This window comes from Sturnira hondurensis, unplaced genomic scaffold (assembly GCF_014824575.4).
Source record: "Sturnira hondurensis isolate 20B ecotype Veracruz unplaced genomic scaffold, ASM1482457v3 Scaffold0002039, whole genome shotgun sequence".
Taxonomy (NCBI): Eukaryota; Metazoa; Chordata; class Mammalia; order Chiroptera; family Phyllostomidae; genus Sturnira; species Sturnira hondurensis.
In genome coordinates this window covers 2,337,226-2,351,816 of record NW_028074670.1, presented here as the reverse complement: position 1 = coordinate 2,351,816, position 14,591 = coordinate 2,337,226, and the positions used below count along the sequence as shown (strand labels likewise).

Here is a 14,591-nt window from a genome sequence, read left to right as displayed (position 1 = left end):
GGTTCAAGAACAGCTACTTCTCCTCTGGCAGACAGAGTGTCCGAGGCTGAGATCCAGACCTTGCTGAAAACCTCCCGAGAACCTGTCAGAAATCTCTCCAGTGTGTTAGGAAGAGCTGTTTACAGTTCAGCATCTCACGTTGCTACTAAGCTGCCTGTGGAGTAGCAGGTAGCTACTACACTGCGTGCCCAGTGGAGCTGCCGGGTGTGGGGCACCAGGCACAGCAGGAGCTGGGGAATCTGCGAGTACTGCGGGAGCCTGACTCGGGAGGAAGCTGCAGTGCTGCCTTCCATGAGCACGCTGGCCCCTGGGAAGCAAAGCCCTTCCTGCAGTGTCTCCTGTATCCTCTCAGACAAAACCTCAGTGTCAGCTGAAGGGGAAATTTAAAGGTTCCAGATCAACCTTCACAGAGCAGGCAAGAGGGTGAAGTGGGAGCTGAGAGTGCTGGGTCGCTAATAGGCACAGTCCACCTCCTTGAGGACGCGGCTCCCAGGTGCGCCCTCACACATTGAACTGTACAAAGACAGCAAAACTGTTTATGCCTAACAGAAGCAACTAGCCTTCGTAACAGCAAACGAGTTTTCACACTTTTCTAAAATGAATGCACAGTCCCAAGAATCATGTATTCATTGATGGCCAGATTGTTTATTCTTCAAATCCAGTCACACTTCCACAGAATATTCTGTTACCTAAACACAGTTGTGAAAGTAGCTTCCAACAAATTTCATATAAAAATGGGAAGAAGAGAAAAGTGGTTAGCATATACAGATTATGGAGGTATAACAAGCACATGGAAAATAGGCAGTGTTACTTGTCCTCAGTTCTGTAACGGGTCACAATGCTGTGACTGACACCTGTTTTTTCCACTGCCCCTCCATGTTTACTTTGCCCTAAGCCTGGACCGCAGCTCGGGGTTCTTGGTAGAGTGATCTCAACCTTTAGTCCCCAAGGGCCTGACTCCTTAATTGTCCTGCTGCTGCCCCCTTTCGGGGGTTGCTGTAGTTTTCCCATTAACTTTTACTGTTGGACATATCTTGCCTGCATGGTATAGAAGGAACCCAATTTCCCGTTGGTAATCAGGGGCAGTCACTCTGTCCTTTTTAACCCTTGCTCTTTTACCTCTAACTTCACTTACCTGCTCATATATTTCTAACTGATAGCACTCATTCCACTTCTCTGTGATTCTGTGACTGTCTTCCCGTTAGACTCTCAGCTCTAAGAGGACTGACAGGAACTGTTTGTTTTATGGGAATGCTTGGCACTTAGGAGTTAATCACTAATGTTCATCGAGCAAATGGCATCATTCCAAACCTCTGTTCTCTGTATCCTGCACAAAATATTTTGTCTCTTTACACCCTCCCAAGATGTCAACAGTTGATACTATTACCTGAAGGGTTGGGGGCTACTGCTCAGAGCTGACTGTCGTGCCCTGTGTACAGTAGCTTAAGGTCCTTTGTGAGTGGTGTAGGGCTTGCTTCCATCACTGCTGCCTGAGGCAGAAGCCTGGCTCGAATGTCTTAACACCTGTGACCCCAGCATCTGCTTCCTGTTGGCGACCTTGGGCTCCAGCCAGTCTGAACTGCAGCTGAGAACGAGATTCTGCTTTCTCAGCTGGAATGCACAAAGGAAAAGGTACGAATGTGGAAGACGTATCCTAAATTTAAAAGACGTGATAGGGGAAAACTTGCCACCCACAGGACCGTAAATGAATGAGTACACCTGGTATATTTTTACTGGTAGAACAGTGGACAGAACACTCCGAGGGGAAATCAGGCAAACCACCCACGTGAGCATTTCACGAGAGATGAACTATAAATGGCCAATAAACATGTAAAAAATGGTTACTCAGTAACAAAAGAAGTGAAAATTAGAACAACCAGTGAAGTCATTTTAGTATTTTAGATTAGCAAAGATTTGAAAGACCACTAGTACCCACGTCGGTGGGAGTGGACACGGTCCCTGCTCCCTGCTGGGGGCAGGAGTTTGTGTGTTGCAGTTTGGTGACACCGCCTGCACGAACACTCAAGACACGTGTAGATTTTTGTCCCCAAACTTCACATCTTGGAACTGATCAGATACTGATAGTTGATACTTAAGAATGAAAGTTTGTATAAAGAAAAAAATATGAGCCAATCAACAATGGTGATAGATATCTCTATTGATCCGGAAAGGTTATTTTTGAATGAACAAAAGAGTTTACAAAGCAGTGTGTGTAGGATGCTCCCATTTAAAAACCTGTCGTACCTGTTTTCACGCCTGTGCAGAGGAAAGCTTGGAATGGTATGTAATGTTACGATGATTATGTTGTGGATTTTAAACCTCATTAATGAGGGAACATAAATGTCACTGTTTTTATTTCTCTATAATTGAACTAGAGATTTTGGCTCTTAAGCCCCCAAACATCCTATTTCCATTTGAAAATAACTCTGTCATTTAATAATACCCAGCCCCCCTGGGGTAGCTGCCCACCGAGTCCTCCTTCCGTTTCCCGGGAGGGATTCACAGACTGCCAGATCGTGAGCAGCGAGGTTGGTGACGTGCTCTCCGCGGTCTGTAGGGCTCCATCAGCATCACGCATCTTGCCTGGTCTCTTCCTTCCTGTGCCCGCATTGGCGACACATGTCAGACTTTTCTCAAGGTCCTCAAAATCTGTGAGCACTTTGTTCACAGTCATTGGTTCTTGTGGGCCCACCGTTTTGTTCATTTCTGACCATCTCTTAGGTTCCCCCGTATTACGTCGGGGCGCCCTTTGACCCAGTCCTCAGATCTGTCTAGGCCTCTCTTTAAGGCTGTTTTCTTCATTCTTTTTAATGTGTTCGAGTCAAGTTTCCCCAAGGAACTCGTGTTCTCACACCACAGCCTGGGAAGTGAAGAACAAGTCCTTTCTGCTATTGGGCCCTAACTCCCCCTGGGGCTTTCTCCCTGTGCTCCTCTTGGATGCAGGGTGCTGGGCACCTGTTGGACCCTCTGACTCTCAGCTACGGCCACTTTCTGCCAATTCTCCCATTAGCTAATCACCTGACCTCCACTGGAGTGAAGCCTCCTCTTCCACTACCAGGAGCTCTTTCCAGCACTTGCCCATCTGATAATCTATTAATGCCTCCCCTCCTTCGTGGTTTGGCTCTTCATCTTCCCAACCAACCTTTTTAAAAAATTTGAACACTCTTCTTTATGGGACTTTGGTCTTGCAATTGAAATAATGACCTTAAAGATAATAGTCTGCTGTAGATTTATAAAACTATACTTAAAAGTTTAAATTCAGAGGCTGAGAATTTGTGTGCATCATCCTTTCCTCAAGAGCAGGGCCCTGGCTGGTGTAGTTCAGTGGATTGTGTGCCAACCTGTGGCGAAAGGGTCACAGGTTCGATTCCCAGTCAGGACACATGCCTGGGTTGTGGGCCAGGTCTCCAGTAGGGGGTTGCTCAAGAGGCAACCACACATTGATGTTTCTCTTCCTCTCTTTTCCTCCCTTCCCCTCTCTCAAAATATAAATAAATAAAATATTTTAAAGAAAAGAACGAGGGTTGTCTAGAAAGCTCCCACTTGTTGCTTAAGTGGTAGATGGGTGTGGAAAATAGATTGAAAAGCATATACATCCTGCTCTCGTGCTCTCCTGGGGCTGGTGGGGTTGTGGGTGAGCCCCACTCTTGTTTAGTCTGCAATTCTGAGTTTTCTACAACAAACATTAGAAAATATGATAAAAGATCTTTTGTAAATTAAAGGACACTTCCAGGCATTTAGGCCTTTAATGCTAAAGGTTTACATATTCCTTTTTCTGTGTTTTTAGTTTTTGGCACCCTAACCACCTCACCTCATAACAGTGAGTGGGCTCTGGGAGTGGGGCGTTGGGGGGGGCAGGATAGAAGCAGTTAGAAGAGGGAGAGGTGACACAGGCATCCACTTGTTCATCCAGGAGTGTAGTGAGGTTGGCCCCCCAATTGACCTTCATGGTGAGGCTGTGACCTCTGCAGCATCTTAAAGGACAGTGTCTTTTTCTTTTTAGTGCAGGGAAATAGGACTTTATTAGCATTGTTATAGGCGCTGCACGACATAGGGCCTGATCCTTGGCACATGTAACACCATCTGTGCTTTGAGGAAATAAATTGGCACAAATCCAAACAACCTGGAATTTCAGGTAAAAGTTGGATTCTCACCTTATAAAAAGAAAAAAGAAAACCTTTTTTTACATTTTAAGCAACAGAACATTTAAAATATGAAAGTTTGCCCAATCACCTTCCTACCAGTCATTGATCATGCCAGAGATTTCCTGATTAAAAAAAAAAAGTTTAAAGATTTCATGTCTGTCTTTTGTGGCACTTTATGTTCTCATTTTTTATGCTTCTGAATTTTGAATTTTGTGGAAGTGCTAGCACAGTATTCATAAAAGCCAGTGTCTTGCATAGGCAGAGATGGGGTGAGGCAGGGCCCAGCCCCTCTCCCTCTCTCCCTCTCTCGTCTTGGGAGCTGGTGGAGGATGCTGGGGGGCCCATGGGGATTGGCTGGCTCCCGTGGGAGGGGAAGCTGGGCTGGGCTGGAGCTCCTCACTGACATCCTCCAGAAGATGCTCTGTGGCTGTGCCTTGCCCCCAGAGAGGATGCAGGTGGCTCTGGTTTGGGGCTGCACTTACAGATAGGATGGATAGGATGGACAAGACTGACACAGGACTGAGGGCACAGTTGCAGGCTCATGGTCCACCAGCTTAAGGTCCAGATCTTTTAAAAGGTTTTATTTATTTATTTTTAGAGAGAGGGGAAGGGAGGGAGAAAGAGAGGAAGATAAACATTAATTGGTCGCTGCTTTCATGCCCCCAACCAGGGACCTGGCCCGCAACCCAGGCATGATGTGCCCACACTGGGAATTGAACCAGTGATTCCCTGTCTTTCGGTTTGTGGGATGATTCCCAACCCACTAAGCCACACCAGTCAGGGCCTTACGGCCCTTTTTAGAAAAGGATGTGAGTGTGGGAGTGAAGGCTTCTTCTCAGTGTGGGTGGGCAGGCAGCCTGAGGAGGAGTCTCGTCCTGTGGGAGAGCTCTGGCGTCCTGGAGAGGGCCTCACCGTTCCTTACTTGGCTTCCCCTTCAGCATCATATCTTTGCTGCGGACCTGTGGCCAGTTGATGGCAGAGCTGGGACCAGAGCCCAGGCCTACTGTCCCAACCCGCTGCCCTTCCTGTTTCAGCAGGGATGGTTGGCCTGGTTCTTCCTGGTTTGGGGAGACCTGGGAGCTGGGAAAAGCCAGCTGCCCCAGTCTCCTGGGCAGCTCTCTGACCCCTAGGCCCTGCCAGCTGTCATAAACTGGTACCTGTGGGACAGGTCTGAGTTGGGGCAGACATTTCCTCCTATTTTCGCCCACTGCCTCCCACTGGCTTGTGACTGTAGGTTCCAGGAGCAGGGCTGGGCTCCCACCTCAGATGGACAGGGTAGGCCCTGGGGTGTGAACTCTGGGGGGGCAGGGGCTCCCTGTGTTACTCACAGTTCTAGCCCTTGCCCCTGGAATGTGGCCTGGCTCCAGGACACTCACTACGTTTTGAAAAAGTGAGTTTAGAAATGAACCCACTTTTGTGAGTTCATTGTGTTAGGGACTGGCTCTAAGCTGAATTGTAAAGTGGACCAAGTTTGCTCTCAGGGGGCTTCAAGTTCACTGTTGAGTCTGTCCCTCTGAGGGTCACTTTCCTGCCCCGAGGCCCCTGGTCACAGAGGCTGCACGTGACCCGCCCCTCCATCCTAAGGTGATGGTTCTGAGATGAGACAGAAGAAGGAGAGTGTCTCGGAGGGAGGGTCAGTTGATGGTAGAGTTCCTGTCAACATTTTGGGCAGCAAAGTCTGATTTCCCCTGAGGCTCAGGAAAGGTTGGCCTTGGCCTGAATGCCTCAAATACTGAAGATCAGGGAGTGCAGAGGGTGCGCTGTGGCCTGTGAGGAGGAGGGAGCTGCTGGCAGCAGCGGTTGCCTCTTTTGTGCTTGGGAGCTGCTGGCAGCAGCAGTTGCCTCTTTGTGCTTGGCCCTCTTTTGAGAGGGCCACCCTCCCGATGGGTGCAGCCCCCCCCCCCCAGCAAGGGGTCGGACTCACCTGGCACAGCTCTGAGTTTCCCTCAGAAGTGGGGCTCCTGGATGCACTGGAGAGGACTGAGAGTGGCTGCGCACGCCCCCAGGGCCTGCCACAGGGACAGCGTCAGGGCCTTAGGCCCCACCCCCACTCCCTAGTCCCAGCTCTGAGGGGCGTGGGAGGCTCCTTCTGAAGGTGCCACTCTCACTTCAGCTGGCAGGTGCTCTTGGTGTGACCTCCTAGGCCTCTCAGGCCACTCCCAGGCCATGGGGACTTCGGAGTTTTGCTGGAGGAAGTGGGGTGCTCATCCCAAGACACCCACTTTTCACGCCCACCAAACATACATGACTCCGGGAACAACTCCACCCCATAGCACACGTCAGAGTGCACTCCTTTTGGCTGCCTGTCCCTCTCAGGCTCCTTCCTGCTCATTCTTTTGTGGCTTTTTCTTGAGCCCTCTGAGCCTGCCTTTTCTATATTAAAGCAGTGAGGGGAGGCGGCTGTCCTGGGCCCAGGGGGTAGGGTCTCTGTGGATCACAGACCCGAGAAGGTCAGGGGCTATGGGAGCTGAGGAGAGTCGTGGGACCACCTGGGAGGGAGGGCACACCTGGCAGGTGGTGCGGGCATCTTGGTCCCTGGCTGTCAGGCTCTGCAGCTGCACGGAGTGTCGCTCCACAAACTGCTCACACTGAGGAAGGAGAAAGTCACTGTTGGGCACACCCAGACCCACTGCAGGACAACCTGCCTTGCTGCCCTGGCCTCTCCGTGGGCCTGGGTGGCCCCAGGGCTCCCTCTGACCCAGCATAGGTCCAGACATCAGCCCCCCGAAACAGTTGGCCTGGGCCGAAATGCAGGTTTCTGTTGGGAGACCTGGGCACCGCCACCCCTTGCCCCCGAATTTCAGTTCTAGAAGAAATCTTAAAGCTCGTCTTGTCCTTGAGCTGTGACGTGGGCAGTGGGGGGCACTGGCAGGAGAGCACTGTGCATGGGGCTGCCTCCTGGGGTCTGTCTTACTTTATGGGGCTGTCATCCACGCTTAGTACTGGGACTCCAGGGCCTCTCCTTTTGTCCCCACTCAAATAACAACACTGGAAGGAGGGATGGGATCTTGGAGAGAAGCCTAGGCCCTCTCCTGCTCTAGCTGGCCCTGGTGTGACTCATCTCCTGATGGATAATGGGCCCCGCATCTTGTCCACAAGGGAAGACTGCTGGTCCTCCAAGCCCACGCCCTTCAACCAGAGGCCACTCCTGACCATAGCAGTCTTTACCTTATTATAGTCCCCTCATTGTTTGGCCCATGTCCTGTCTGAGCTCCTGTACATCTCTGGCTGGGAAGCCTTTCTTGGCTCAACCCTGTACTGCGGGCAGGCGCTGGGTCCCAAGTTCCCATTGCCTGCCCTGTACCTTTTGCCTGTCCTGCTGGAAGCTGAGGCAAGCTTGGCGCATTGCCTGTGGCATGGCCTGCTCGCTGCTGTTCCCTGCCTGGGTGGTCACAGACATGCAGAGCTGGCACTTGGAGTCTTCTGGTATCCATTCTTCCCACAGGGACTGCAGAGCTGTGAGGCCTAGACAGGAAACAGTCAAGGTCGCCCTGCAGAGGTGTTTAGTTCCTGTCTTCTCTGGTGCAAGGAATCGGGGGTGGGGGTCATGCAAGGCTGGGGGAGGAAGGCTGAGAGTGGGCAATGGCAGGGCTGGGGCAGCAGGCTCACCTGGGCCAGTGCCACTCTCCAAGGAGCACCGGAGGACGAGGCCGCAGACCAGCTGGGGCAGCATGCGGCCCAGCAGAACGTCCAATAGGATGACAGTGTAGCGCTCGGCCAGGCACTGGCAGATGCCACCTGCCACCAGGGGCACCACGTGGCACACCTGGGCCACAACTGGGGCCAGTACACTCTGGGGTAGGGCCAAGAGAGGGCAGGGTAGAATGTTCCCTTGCAAGGTCTACTCTGTGCCACGCCAGCTGGGCACTTTGTAGACATTCCCTCGTTCCCTTCTGAGAATTATTATGCTGTTTACCCATAAGGACACTGAGCACTGCTGAGTCCAGGAGACTTGCCCTGAGTCAGTAAGTGAACCCAGGAGCCAGGCTGTGGACCCAGCTCTGACTAAAGACTGAAAGTGCTGAAAGGGTCACAGCTAGCCCAGAGACGTGGACATCACCACGGTCACACGCATCCTGGGGAGGGGGTGGACCACATCTGTGTCTTCTCCCTCCTGACCCATGGGATGGATTAGTTGGTGGCTCCCAAAGACAGCACGTCCCATGTTCCGGGAGCTCCAGGGGAAGCCAGGAGTTCCCCAACCCATCTCAGTTCCAAACACGAGATCTGAGCCGGAGGGCGGGGTGGGAGGCCACAAAACGCAGGCTCGTGCCTTCACCGTTCATTCACTCAAGTGATACATGTGAAGGACCTGCATGCGACAAGCTGGCCTCGGTCCTGCTCTTGCTCGCAGCTCCTGCTAGGAGTAGGCACAGGCCTGTGTATGGGTGTGATATCTTTCACAATATATCCACCTGTTTGCATGGGAGCCCACATTTGGCCTCCAGACAATCCTGTGCTGTCAAAGGCCGGCCCATCCACTTGTGCCCTGGGCTACCCTGCCCCCTCCTTCACAAGGGCTTCACCGGGGATTATCCTCGCCCTCCTTCCTCATTACTGCTCCCATCTGCCCATTGGTCGGCCTCACTGGTGTGTGAACATGCCAACACAGCTTCTGGCCTTAGAAAGACTCACCCATCTCTGCTCCCCTTCCCCAAACGACTTCTTGAAAGAGCTGTCCATACTGGCTGCTCCTTTTCTTTCCCTGCAGCCTCCCTGGAGCCCACTCCGCTTGGGCTTTTGTCCCCATCGCTCCTCCAAAACAGCTCTCAAAGTCACAACCTCTGTTGCCGATCCTCTGGTCACATCTTGATCTCCCAGCAGCTTTTAGCCCAGGTGATCACATCCTCCTTCTCCAAATGCCTTCTTCTTTTGGCTTCCATGACATCACGCAATGGTGTCCCCGCACTTCACTGACTGTCCCTCCTGGCGCTATTTTGCTGGCACTTGCCTTCACTTGACTGAGCCTCCTTCTGCACTAGGTCCACACCACGACCCCGATGACCCCACTCATTCCCTTGGACTTAAACCTCATCCTTCGCCAGCGGTTCCCAGAGTGGTGTCTCTGACCCAACCTTTTGCCTAAGGCTTGGGTATTCGGCTGCTTGCTTGACATAACCTCTTGTACGTTACACAGGCATCTTGAACTTAACAATAATAGGGAGAGCTCCTTTTTTTTTGTCCACATCTGTTTCTTCTCAAGTTTGTCCATCTCAGCATGTGGCATTATCAAAGATCTGGTTCCTCAAGCCCAAGTCACCGTCGATTCCTCATTTGTCCTCACTCCCCAAGTTTCATTCATTACCAAGTCCTGTTGGCTGACCTCCCAAATGTACCCGCAGCCTACCTTCTCCCATGTCTACCCCTGCAGTAATCTAGATATTCTTTTTGCTTTCATTCTTGCCTCTCATCTGCCCAGTGTGCTCTTCAAACAGCAGGAGAGTGTTCTTTCTGAAGTGTAAATCAGATCCTGGCATTCCCTGCTCGAAACCCTTCACTAGCTAGCAATTGCATTCAGAATAAAATCCAGGGTTTCCTCACTTGGCTTAGACATTCCTGCATGGCCCAGCTATACCTACTCTCTGCTCACTTCTCCGATCACTCTCCCCCTGGCCTGTCCACTGGGGCCGCACTGGCTTTCCTCAAGCTTGCCAAGCTCATTCTTGATTGACGCCCTTTGTCCACAAGGGCCTTGTTGACCTCTGGGTCTCAGTGTAATAGTCACCTCCTCAGAGACTCTCCCTGACTAACCACCTAACCCCGACTCTCAAGTCATTGTCCATCACCTCACTTTCTGGATACTTTTGGTGGGACTGGGCAATCTAAGCTGCCCTGCCAACCCCTGGCCCTGGTGACACTCTCTCTGGCTACACACACCCACCCAGCCATCCACACACAGCCAGAACAATGCAGGACACCTGGATTTTCAAAGACTCTCCTAGGTCCTAGAGTCCTGCAACTGTGAGAAGTTACCAGGCCCTGATTATGGGTCTCTAAGGGGATGGCCTAACAGAATAAATAGCAATAAGGAAAGCCACGTTTGGCCCTGTCTGGGTGGCTCACTTGGTTGGAGCATCATCCCATGCACCAAGACGTTGCAGGTTCGATTCCCAGTTGGGGCACAAATGGGCAACAAATAATCAATGTTTCTCTCTCACACTGATGTTTCTCTCTCTCTCTCTCTCCCCCCTTCCTCTCTCTCTAAAATCAATGAAAACATGTCCTTGGTGAGGGGGTGGAATCAAAAGCCCAATTCGGAGGTGACCAAGTTGTTGTTTTTCACAGGCTTTTTTCCTAGGATGGACCAGTTGTCACAGCTCCTAGCTACAGGGGACCAAGAGAGGGTGGCATTGGGCCCAGCCCCTTCCAGAAAGACCTAGCGCAGCTGCCAGCATAGGCTGGCCTATTGGCCCCAGCAGGGGCCGCCTCAGCCCAGAGCCTGGATCCAGTCTCCTGCTCAGAGTCTGACCTTTGCCACCTCCTCTCTCACCAGCTTGCATCCTAAACGTGCAAACTGGCCCCACCCCCCGCCTGTCCACAGCTGCCCACGCTGTATGGAACCTTGCAGTAGAAATGTGTTGGGATTAGGGTGGGGCTTTGTGGAGAGCTGTGGCCAGGGATATAGCTTGGGGTCTGCTCAGGGGTTTGCCCAAAGAGTAGAGAACTGCTCTCCTCATCTGTTTTAATTCTCTGCTCTGAACCTATTGCTTTCTGAAAAAGTCTCCACCACAATGCAAACTTGGGAGAGCAGGTATCTCGTCCGCTGCCATGAGCCCTCAGTGATCAGCCCGCCTGCCGGTCTGGGAAGGGCTGATGGGGAAGAGTGCCTCCTCACTTGGGCCCATTTCAGGGCAGGACAGCACTGGGCGATGGTCACTACAGGTCTGGAAGATTCCGAGTTGGGCTCAGGCAGGGAGGGGAGTCCGTCTGTGGAAGTTCTTCTGAAAAGTTAGTGTGTTCTACAGAGACCCCCGGAGACTCGCTTCCATCAGTTGCTGAGCTGCTGGAGGGCAAGACGGGGTCTCGCCCTTTTGTGTGCTTTGACGCCTGCATGGCCCCCGCCTGTTAGTCCCCACCTGTAGCAGGGGACTAACATTAGTTGGATGGACTCTAGGCCTGGCACCTGCTGGGCCCCAGTCTGAGCGCCGAGGTCCCTGGGGTGGGGCCAGTGCACGAATGGCTCTTCTCCTAACTTCTGGCAGCCAGCTGACCCCTGTGGGAGGTGTGAAGAGGGATGGGGGGAGGGGAGCTGTGGGGGGCCTCACCTTGGGAATCACAGCTTGGACCCGATTGAGCAAAGTCCTGCAGAGCCAGCAGTAGGGGAGGGGGATGGGGAACCGCTGCATGGAGAGATCCTAGAGGAGAGAATGGCAGGTGGAAGTCGGGTGGGCACCAGGAGAAGGCATCCTCCAGGCTCGTCTTCTGCCCCTCCTGCCTCAGGCCCCACCTAGAGCTGCTCATTTCCCTTCCAGTTCTGCCCCCACCCAGGGCCTAAGTGCTCTTGGGCCCTGGCTGTGTCCTAGCTCTGGGATTCCCCGCCAGGGTGGGGCCTCCCTCACCTGTGTCTGAGGCCCAGGCTGCTCCCGGAGGGCCCTGGGCAGCACCGGAAGGACCAGCCTGTTCAGCAGAGGGTCCGACAGCTCCAGCTCCAGCCCTGACTCTGGACGCCCAGATTTACACAAGCCCAGGTGCTCGCAGATGGCCCTTGGGTTCTGGAGAACAGTGCAGGGTGAGGGGGTGATTAGAGAGGCAGAGGTCCCCCCATTCCTGCTCAGGCTGGCTCAAGGACTCAGGGACTAGGTCCACTGTCTTTGGCCTGGAACAGTGGTGGCAGGCTGGGTGGGGCTGGGGCTAGAACTCTGTGGTGCGAGTGGAGAGACAATGAGGCAGAGGTGGGGCTCTGTGGGACCTCGGGACAGGCGCCTGGGACTGAGGGTAAACGGTGTATGTTTGTCAGAACAAGTGAGTGTGTGTGGGTGTGTGTGCAAGTTTGTATGTGTGATTGTGTAAAGGGTGGGTTTTACGTGAGACTGAGTGTGTGCATGAGTGTGTGACTGGGCATATGTTTGTGTGAAGAGCGTAAAGGTGTGTGTGGTGTTTGTGAGTGTGTGGGTGGCCCAGGTACATGGAGCAATGGGACTGTGAACTGGGCGCCTGGCTGAGAGGCATGGCATCTCCTGGACTGGTTGTGGGCAGGAGAGAGAGAGAGAGAGAGAGAGAGAGAGAGAGAGAGAGAGAGAGAGTGTGTGTGTGTGTGTGTGTGTGTGTGTGCTGGGCTGGCATGTGGAGTGGGGGGATCTCTGGGTCTGTGTGGGCAGGCAGGTCGCAGGCCCTCACGATCTGGCTTTGCAAGTAGTCGATGACCAGCGGGAAGTAGACTTCAACCACGTGGCGGCACCGGGGCACCAACAGCTTCAAGGGGAGGACTTCACACTCATCCTCCAGAAACTTCCGAATCGTGTCCTGGGAAGCAGGTGGGAGCCAGCGAGGGTGGAGAGAGGACAGTCAGCCTGGCGGAGGTCAGCCTCTGCCCAAGTCCCTGCACACAGGGTCACCACCTGGCAGAGTGGTCACCCCTTTCCCAGGGCACTAGAGTTCAGAGAGTGCCAAGGAGTTAAGTAGTTGGGCACAGGTAGGGTCCCTTTACCCTCAAGGACAACCATCTCTGGCTGGGCTGCTGAGCTCTGGGCATCCCAGAGCTCTCTCCTGGCCAGCAGATGCCTGGAGTCCCAAGGCAACCTCAGGGCTCACCCCTGGCCAGGAAATGGCCCCTTTAAGGGGCTACCCTTTTCTTCCTGCTCTGTCCCCCATCTCTTGGCCCTCAAGCTTCATCCAGGGTCTGGGCCCCATTACCTGGAAAATGGTCTCCTTGGTCATCTTGGTGAGGATGTTGATGATGTCGTTGCATTCCTGGCACAGGTCATCCTGGGGAGGGGCACCCCAAAATGGGGGACGTGAGGGGAGGCTCTTTCAGGCAGAGGACGACAGGGCACTCCAAAGCACAGGGATAGAACCAGCACATTCTCTCCCACCCCGTCCCATCCCCTAAGGGGCCCCCAACCCCCCACAACCATCCAGAGCCCACACAGCGCACTCTCTCCCAGGCCACTGTCCCAGAGTGTGATACTCACAGCTCCCGCATGTCCCCAGACCTCCTGTAGGCAGTGCCCCAGTGCTCTGCACTGCAACGCTTGCTCCAGGCTTTGGCACCAAAACTCGGGGCCCTGGGCACAGGCCTGGGATGAGGTGGTCCCTACAGCTTCTGTTTGGGGCCAGAGCAACCTTGGGTTCCAAGCCATACCTGGCACCCTGACCTCACCCACCCTCCAAACCCACTGTCTTTTTCAAAAAATTTTTTTTCAAGAGATTTTATGTATTCATTTTTTAGAGAGGGGAAGGAGAGGAGAAAGAGGGAGAGAGAAAAACATCAATGTGTGGTTGCCGATTATGTGTGCCCCCGTCAGGAACCTGGCCAGCAACGCAGGCATGTGGCCTAGACTGGGAATTGAACCGGCAACCCTTTGGTTCACAGGCTCACTCAATCTACCGAGCCACACCAGCCAGGGCTCCAAGCCCACTTGCATCGGTAACGCACCAAACATGCTGGAGTCAGACAGCTGCTCCAGTGCCCACCAGCTGTGCGCCGTAGGACGAGCCCTGGGGCCTCTCTGAGCCTCAGCTTCCTCATCTTTGAGATGAGGATGACATGCAGACTAGGAAAAGGCCTGGCATAGACCCAGAGCTCATTAAGTGGGGGGAGCGGTCTTGATGCCCCTCAACACCTGGCCCCAGGTGGGAGAGAGGTGAGGAGAGGCTGGGGAAACTCACCAGCCCCTGGGCCACAGAGTGTGGGCAGCAGCAGCAGCCACAGCAGCAGGTGTGACGTGGCCATGGCTCCTCCACAGCCTGCACAGTCTGCTTGAGGTGAGGGCCTTTATAGCTGTGGGCGAGGATGTGGGGACAGGGCTGTGTGGGGGCACTGGTGACTCAGTGTTTGCCTTTGTCCCAGAGAGCCCTTCAGGCGCTTTAATTGCCCTTTTCCCAGCAGAGACACTCCCGCTTGCCCCCCGCCCTGCCCCCTGCCTCTGCAAGGGGAGCCTTGTTCCTGCTCCCCTTGCCCCTGCCCCTGCTCCCATGGGCCTGGACACCTGGCTCCCTCCACCCAGGAGGCTCTTGAGCCTCCGCATTGGGTCCCATCTCTTTGAGCTGTGGGGAAGAACCAGAGGCAAGGCCAGGGCAGCCAGAGTGAGCCCCTCCCGTCTCCACCCCAAGCCTCTTGGGCTTCCTTTGTTCTTGAGCAATGCTCTTAAGAGCTTCCTGCCTGGCTCTGGACTCAGGGCAGGTGCCAAACCAGGGACCCTCTTAGGTCACATCCCCCCGCTCCATCCTTCCCCTTTCCCCAGAAAACTCTGTTTCTATGGACACATGGTACGCCTTAGTTGAGAG

General features: G+C 53.7%; 1 protein-coding gene across 2 annotated transcripts; it reads right to left on the bottom strand.

Annotated features, from left to right (window-relative positions):
* Positions 1–1,808: 1,808 nt before the first annotated feature.
* SFTPB (surfactant protein B) lies at positions 1,809–14,160 on the bottom strand. Of its 2 annotated transcripts, none has more exons than XM_037039248.1 (11): positions 13,974–14,160; positions 13,277–13,407; positions 12,999–13,070; positions 12,483–12,608; positions 11,705–11,857; positions 11,411–11,500; positions 7,755–7,938; positions 7,450–7,610; positions 6,653–6,733; positions 6,070–6,154; positions 1,809–2,860 (listed from the first exon to the last, which is right to left on the bottom strand). In XM_037039248.1, the coding sequence occupies exons 1-10, from the start codon at positions 14,035–14,037 to the stop codon at positions 6,092–6,094; spliced, it is 1,125 nt and encodes a 374-aa protein (XP_036895143.1). In that variant the 5' UTR covers positions 14,038–14,160; the 3' UTR covers positions 1,809–2,860; positions 6,070–6,091. The 2 variants fall into 2 exon arrangements, with proteins under 2 accessions (XP_036895143.1, XP_036895136.1); XM_037039241.1 differs by lacking the exon at positions 1,809–2,860 and adding an exon at positions 4,871–5,104.
* Between the last annotated feature and the right edge of the window lie 431 nt (positions 14,161–14,591).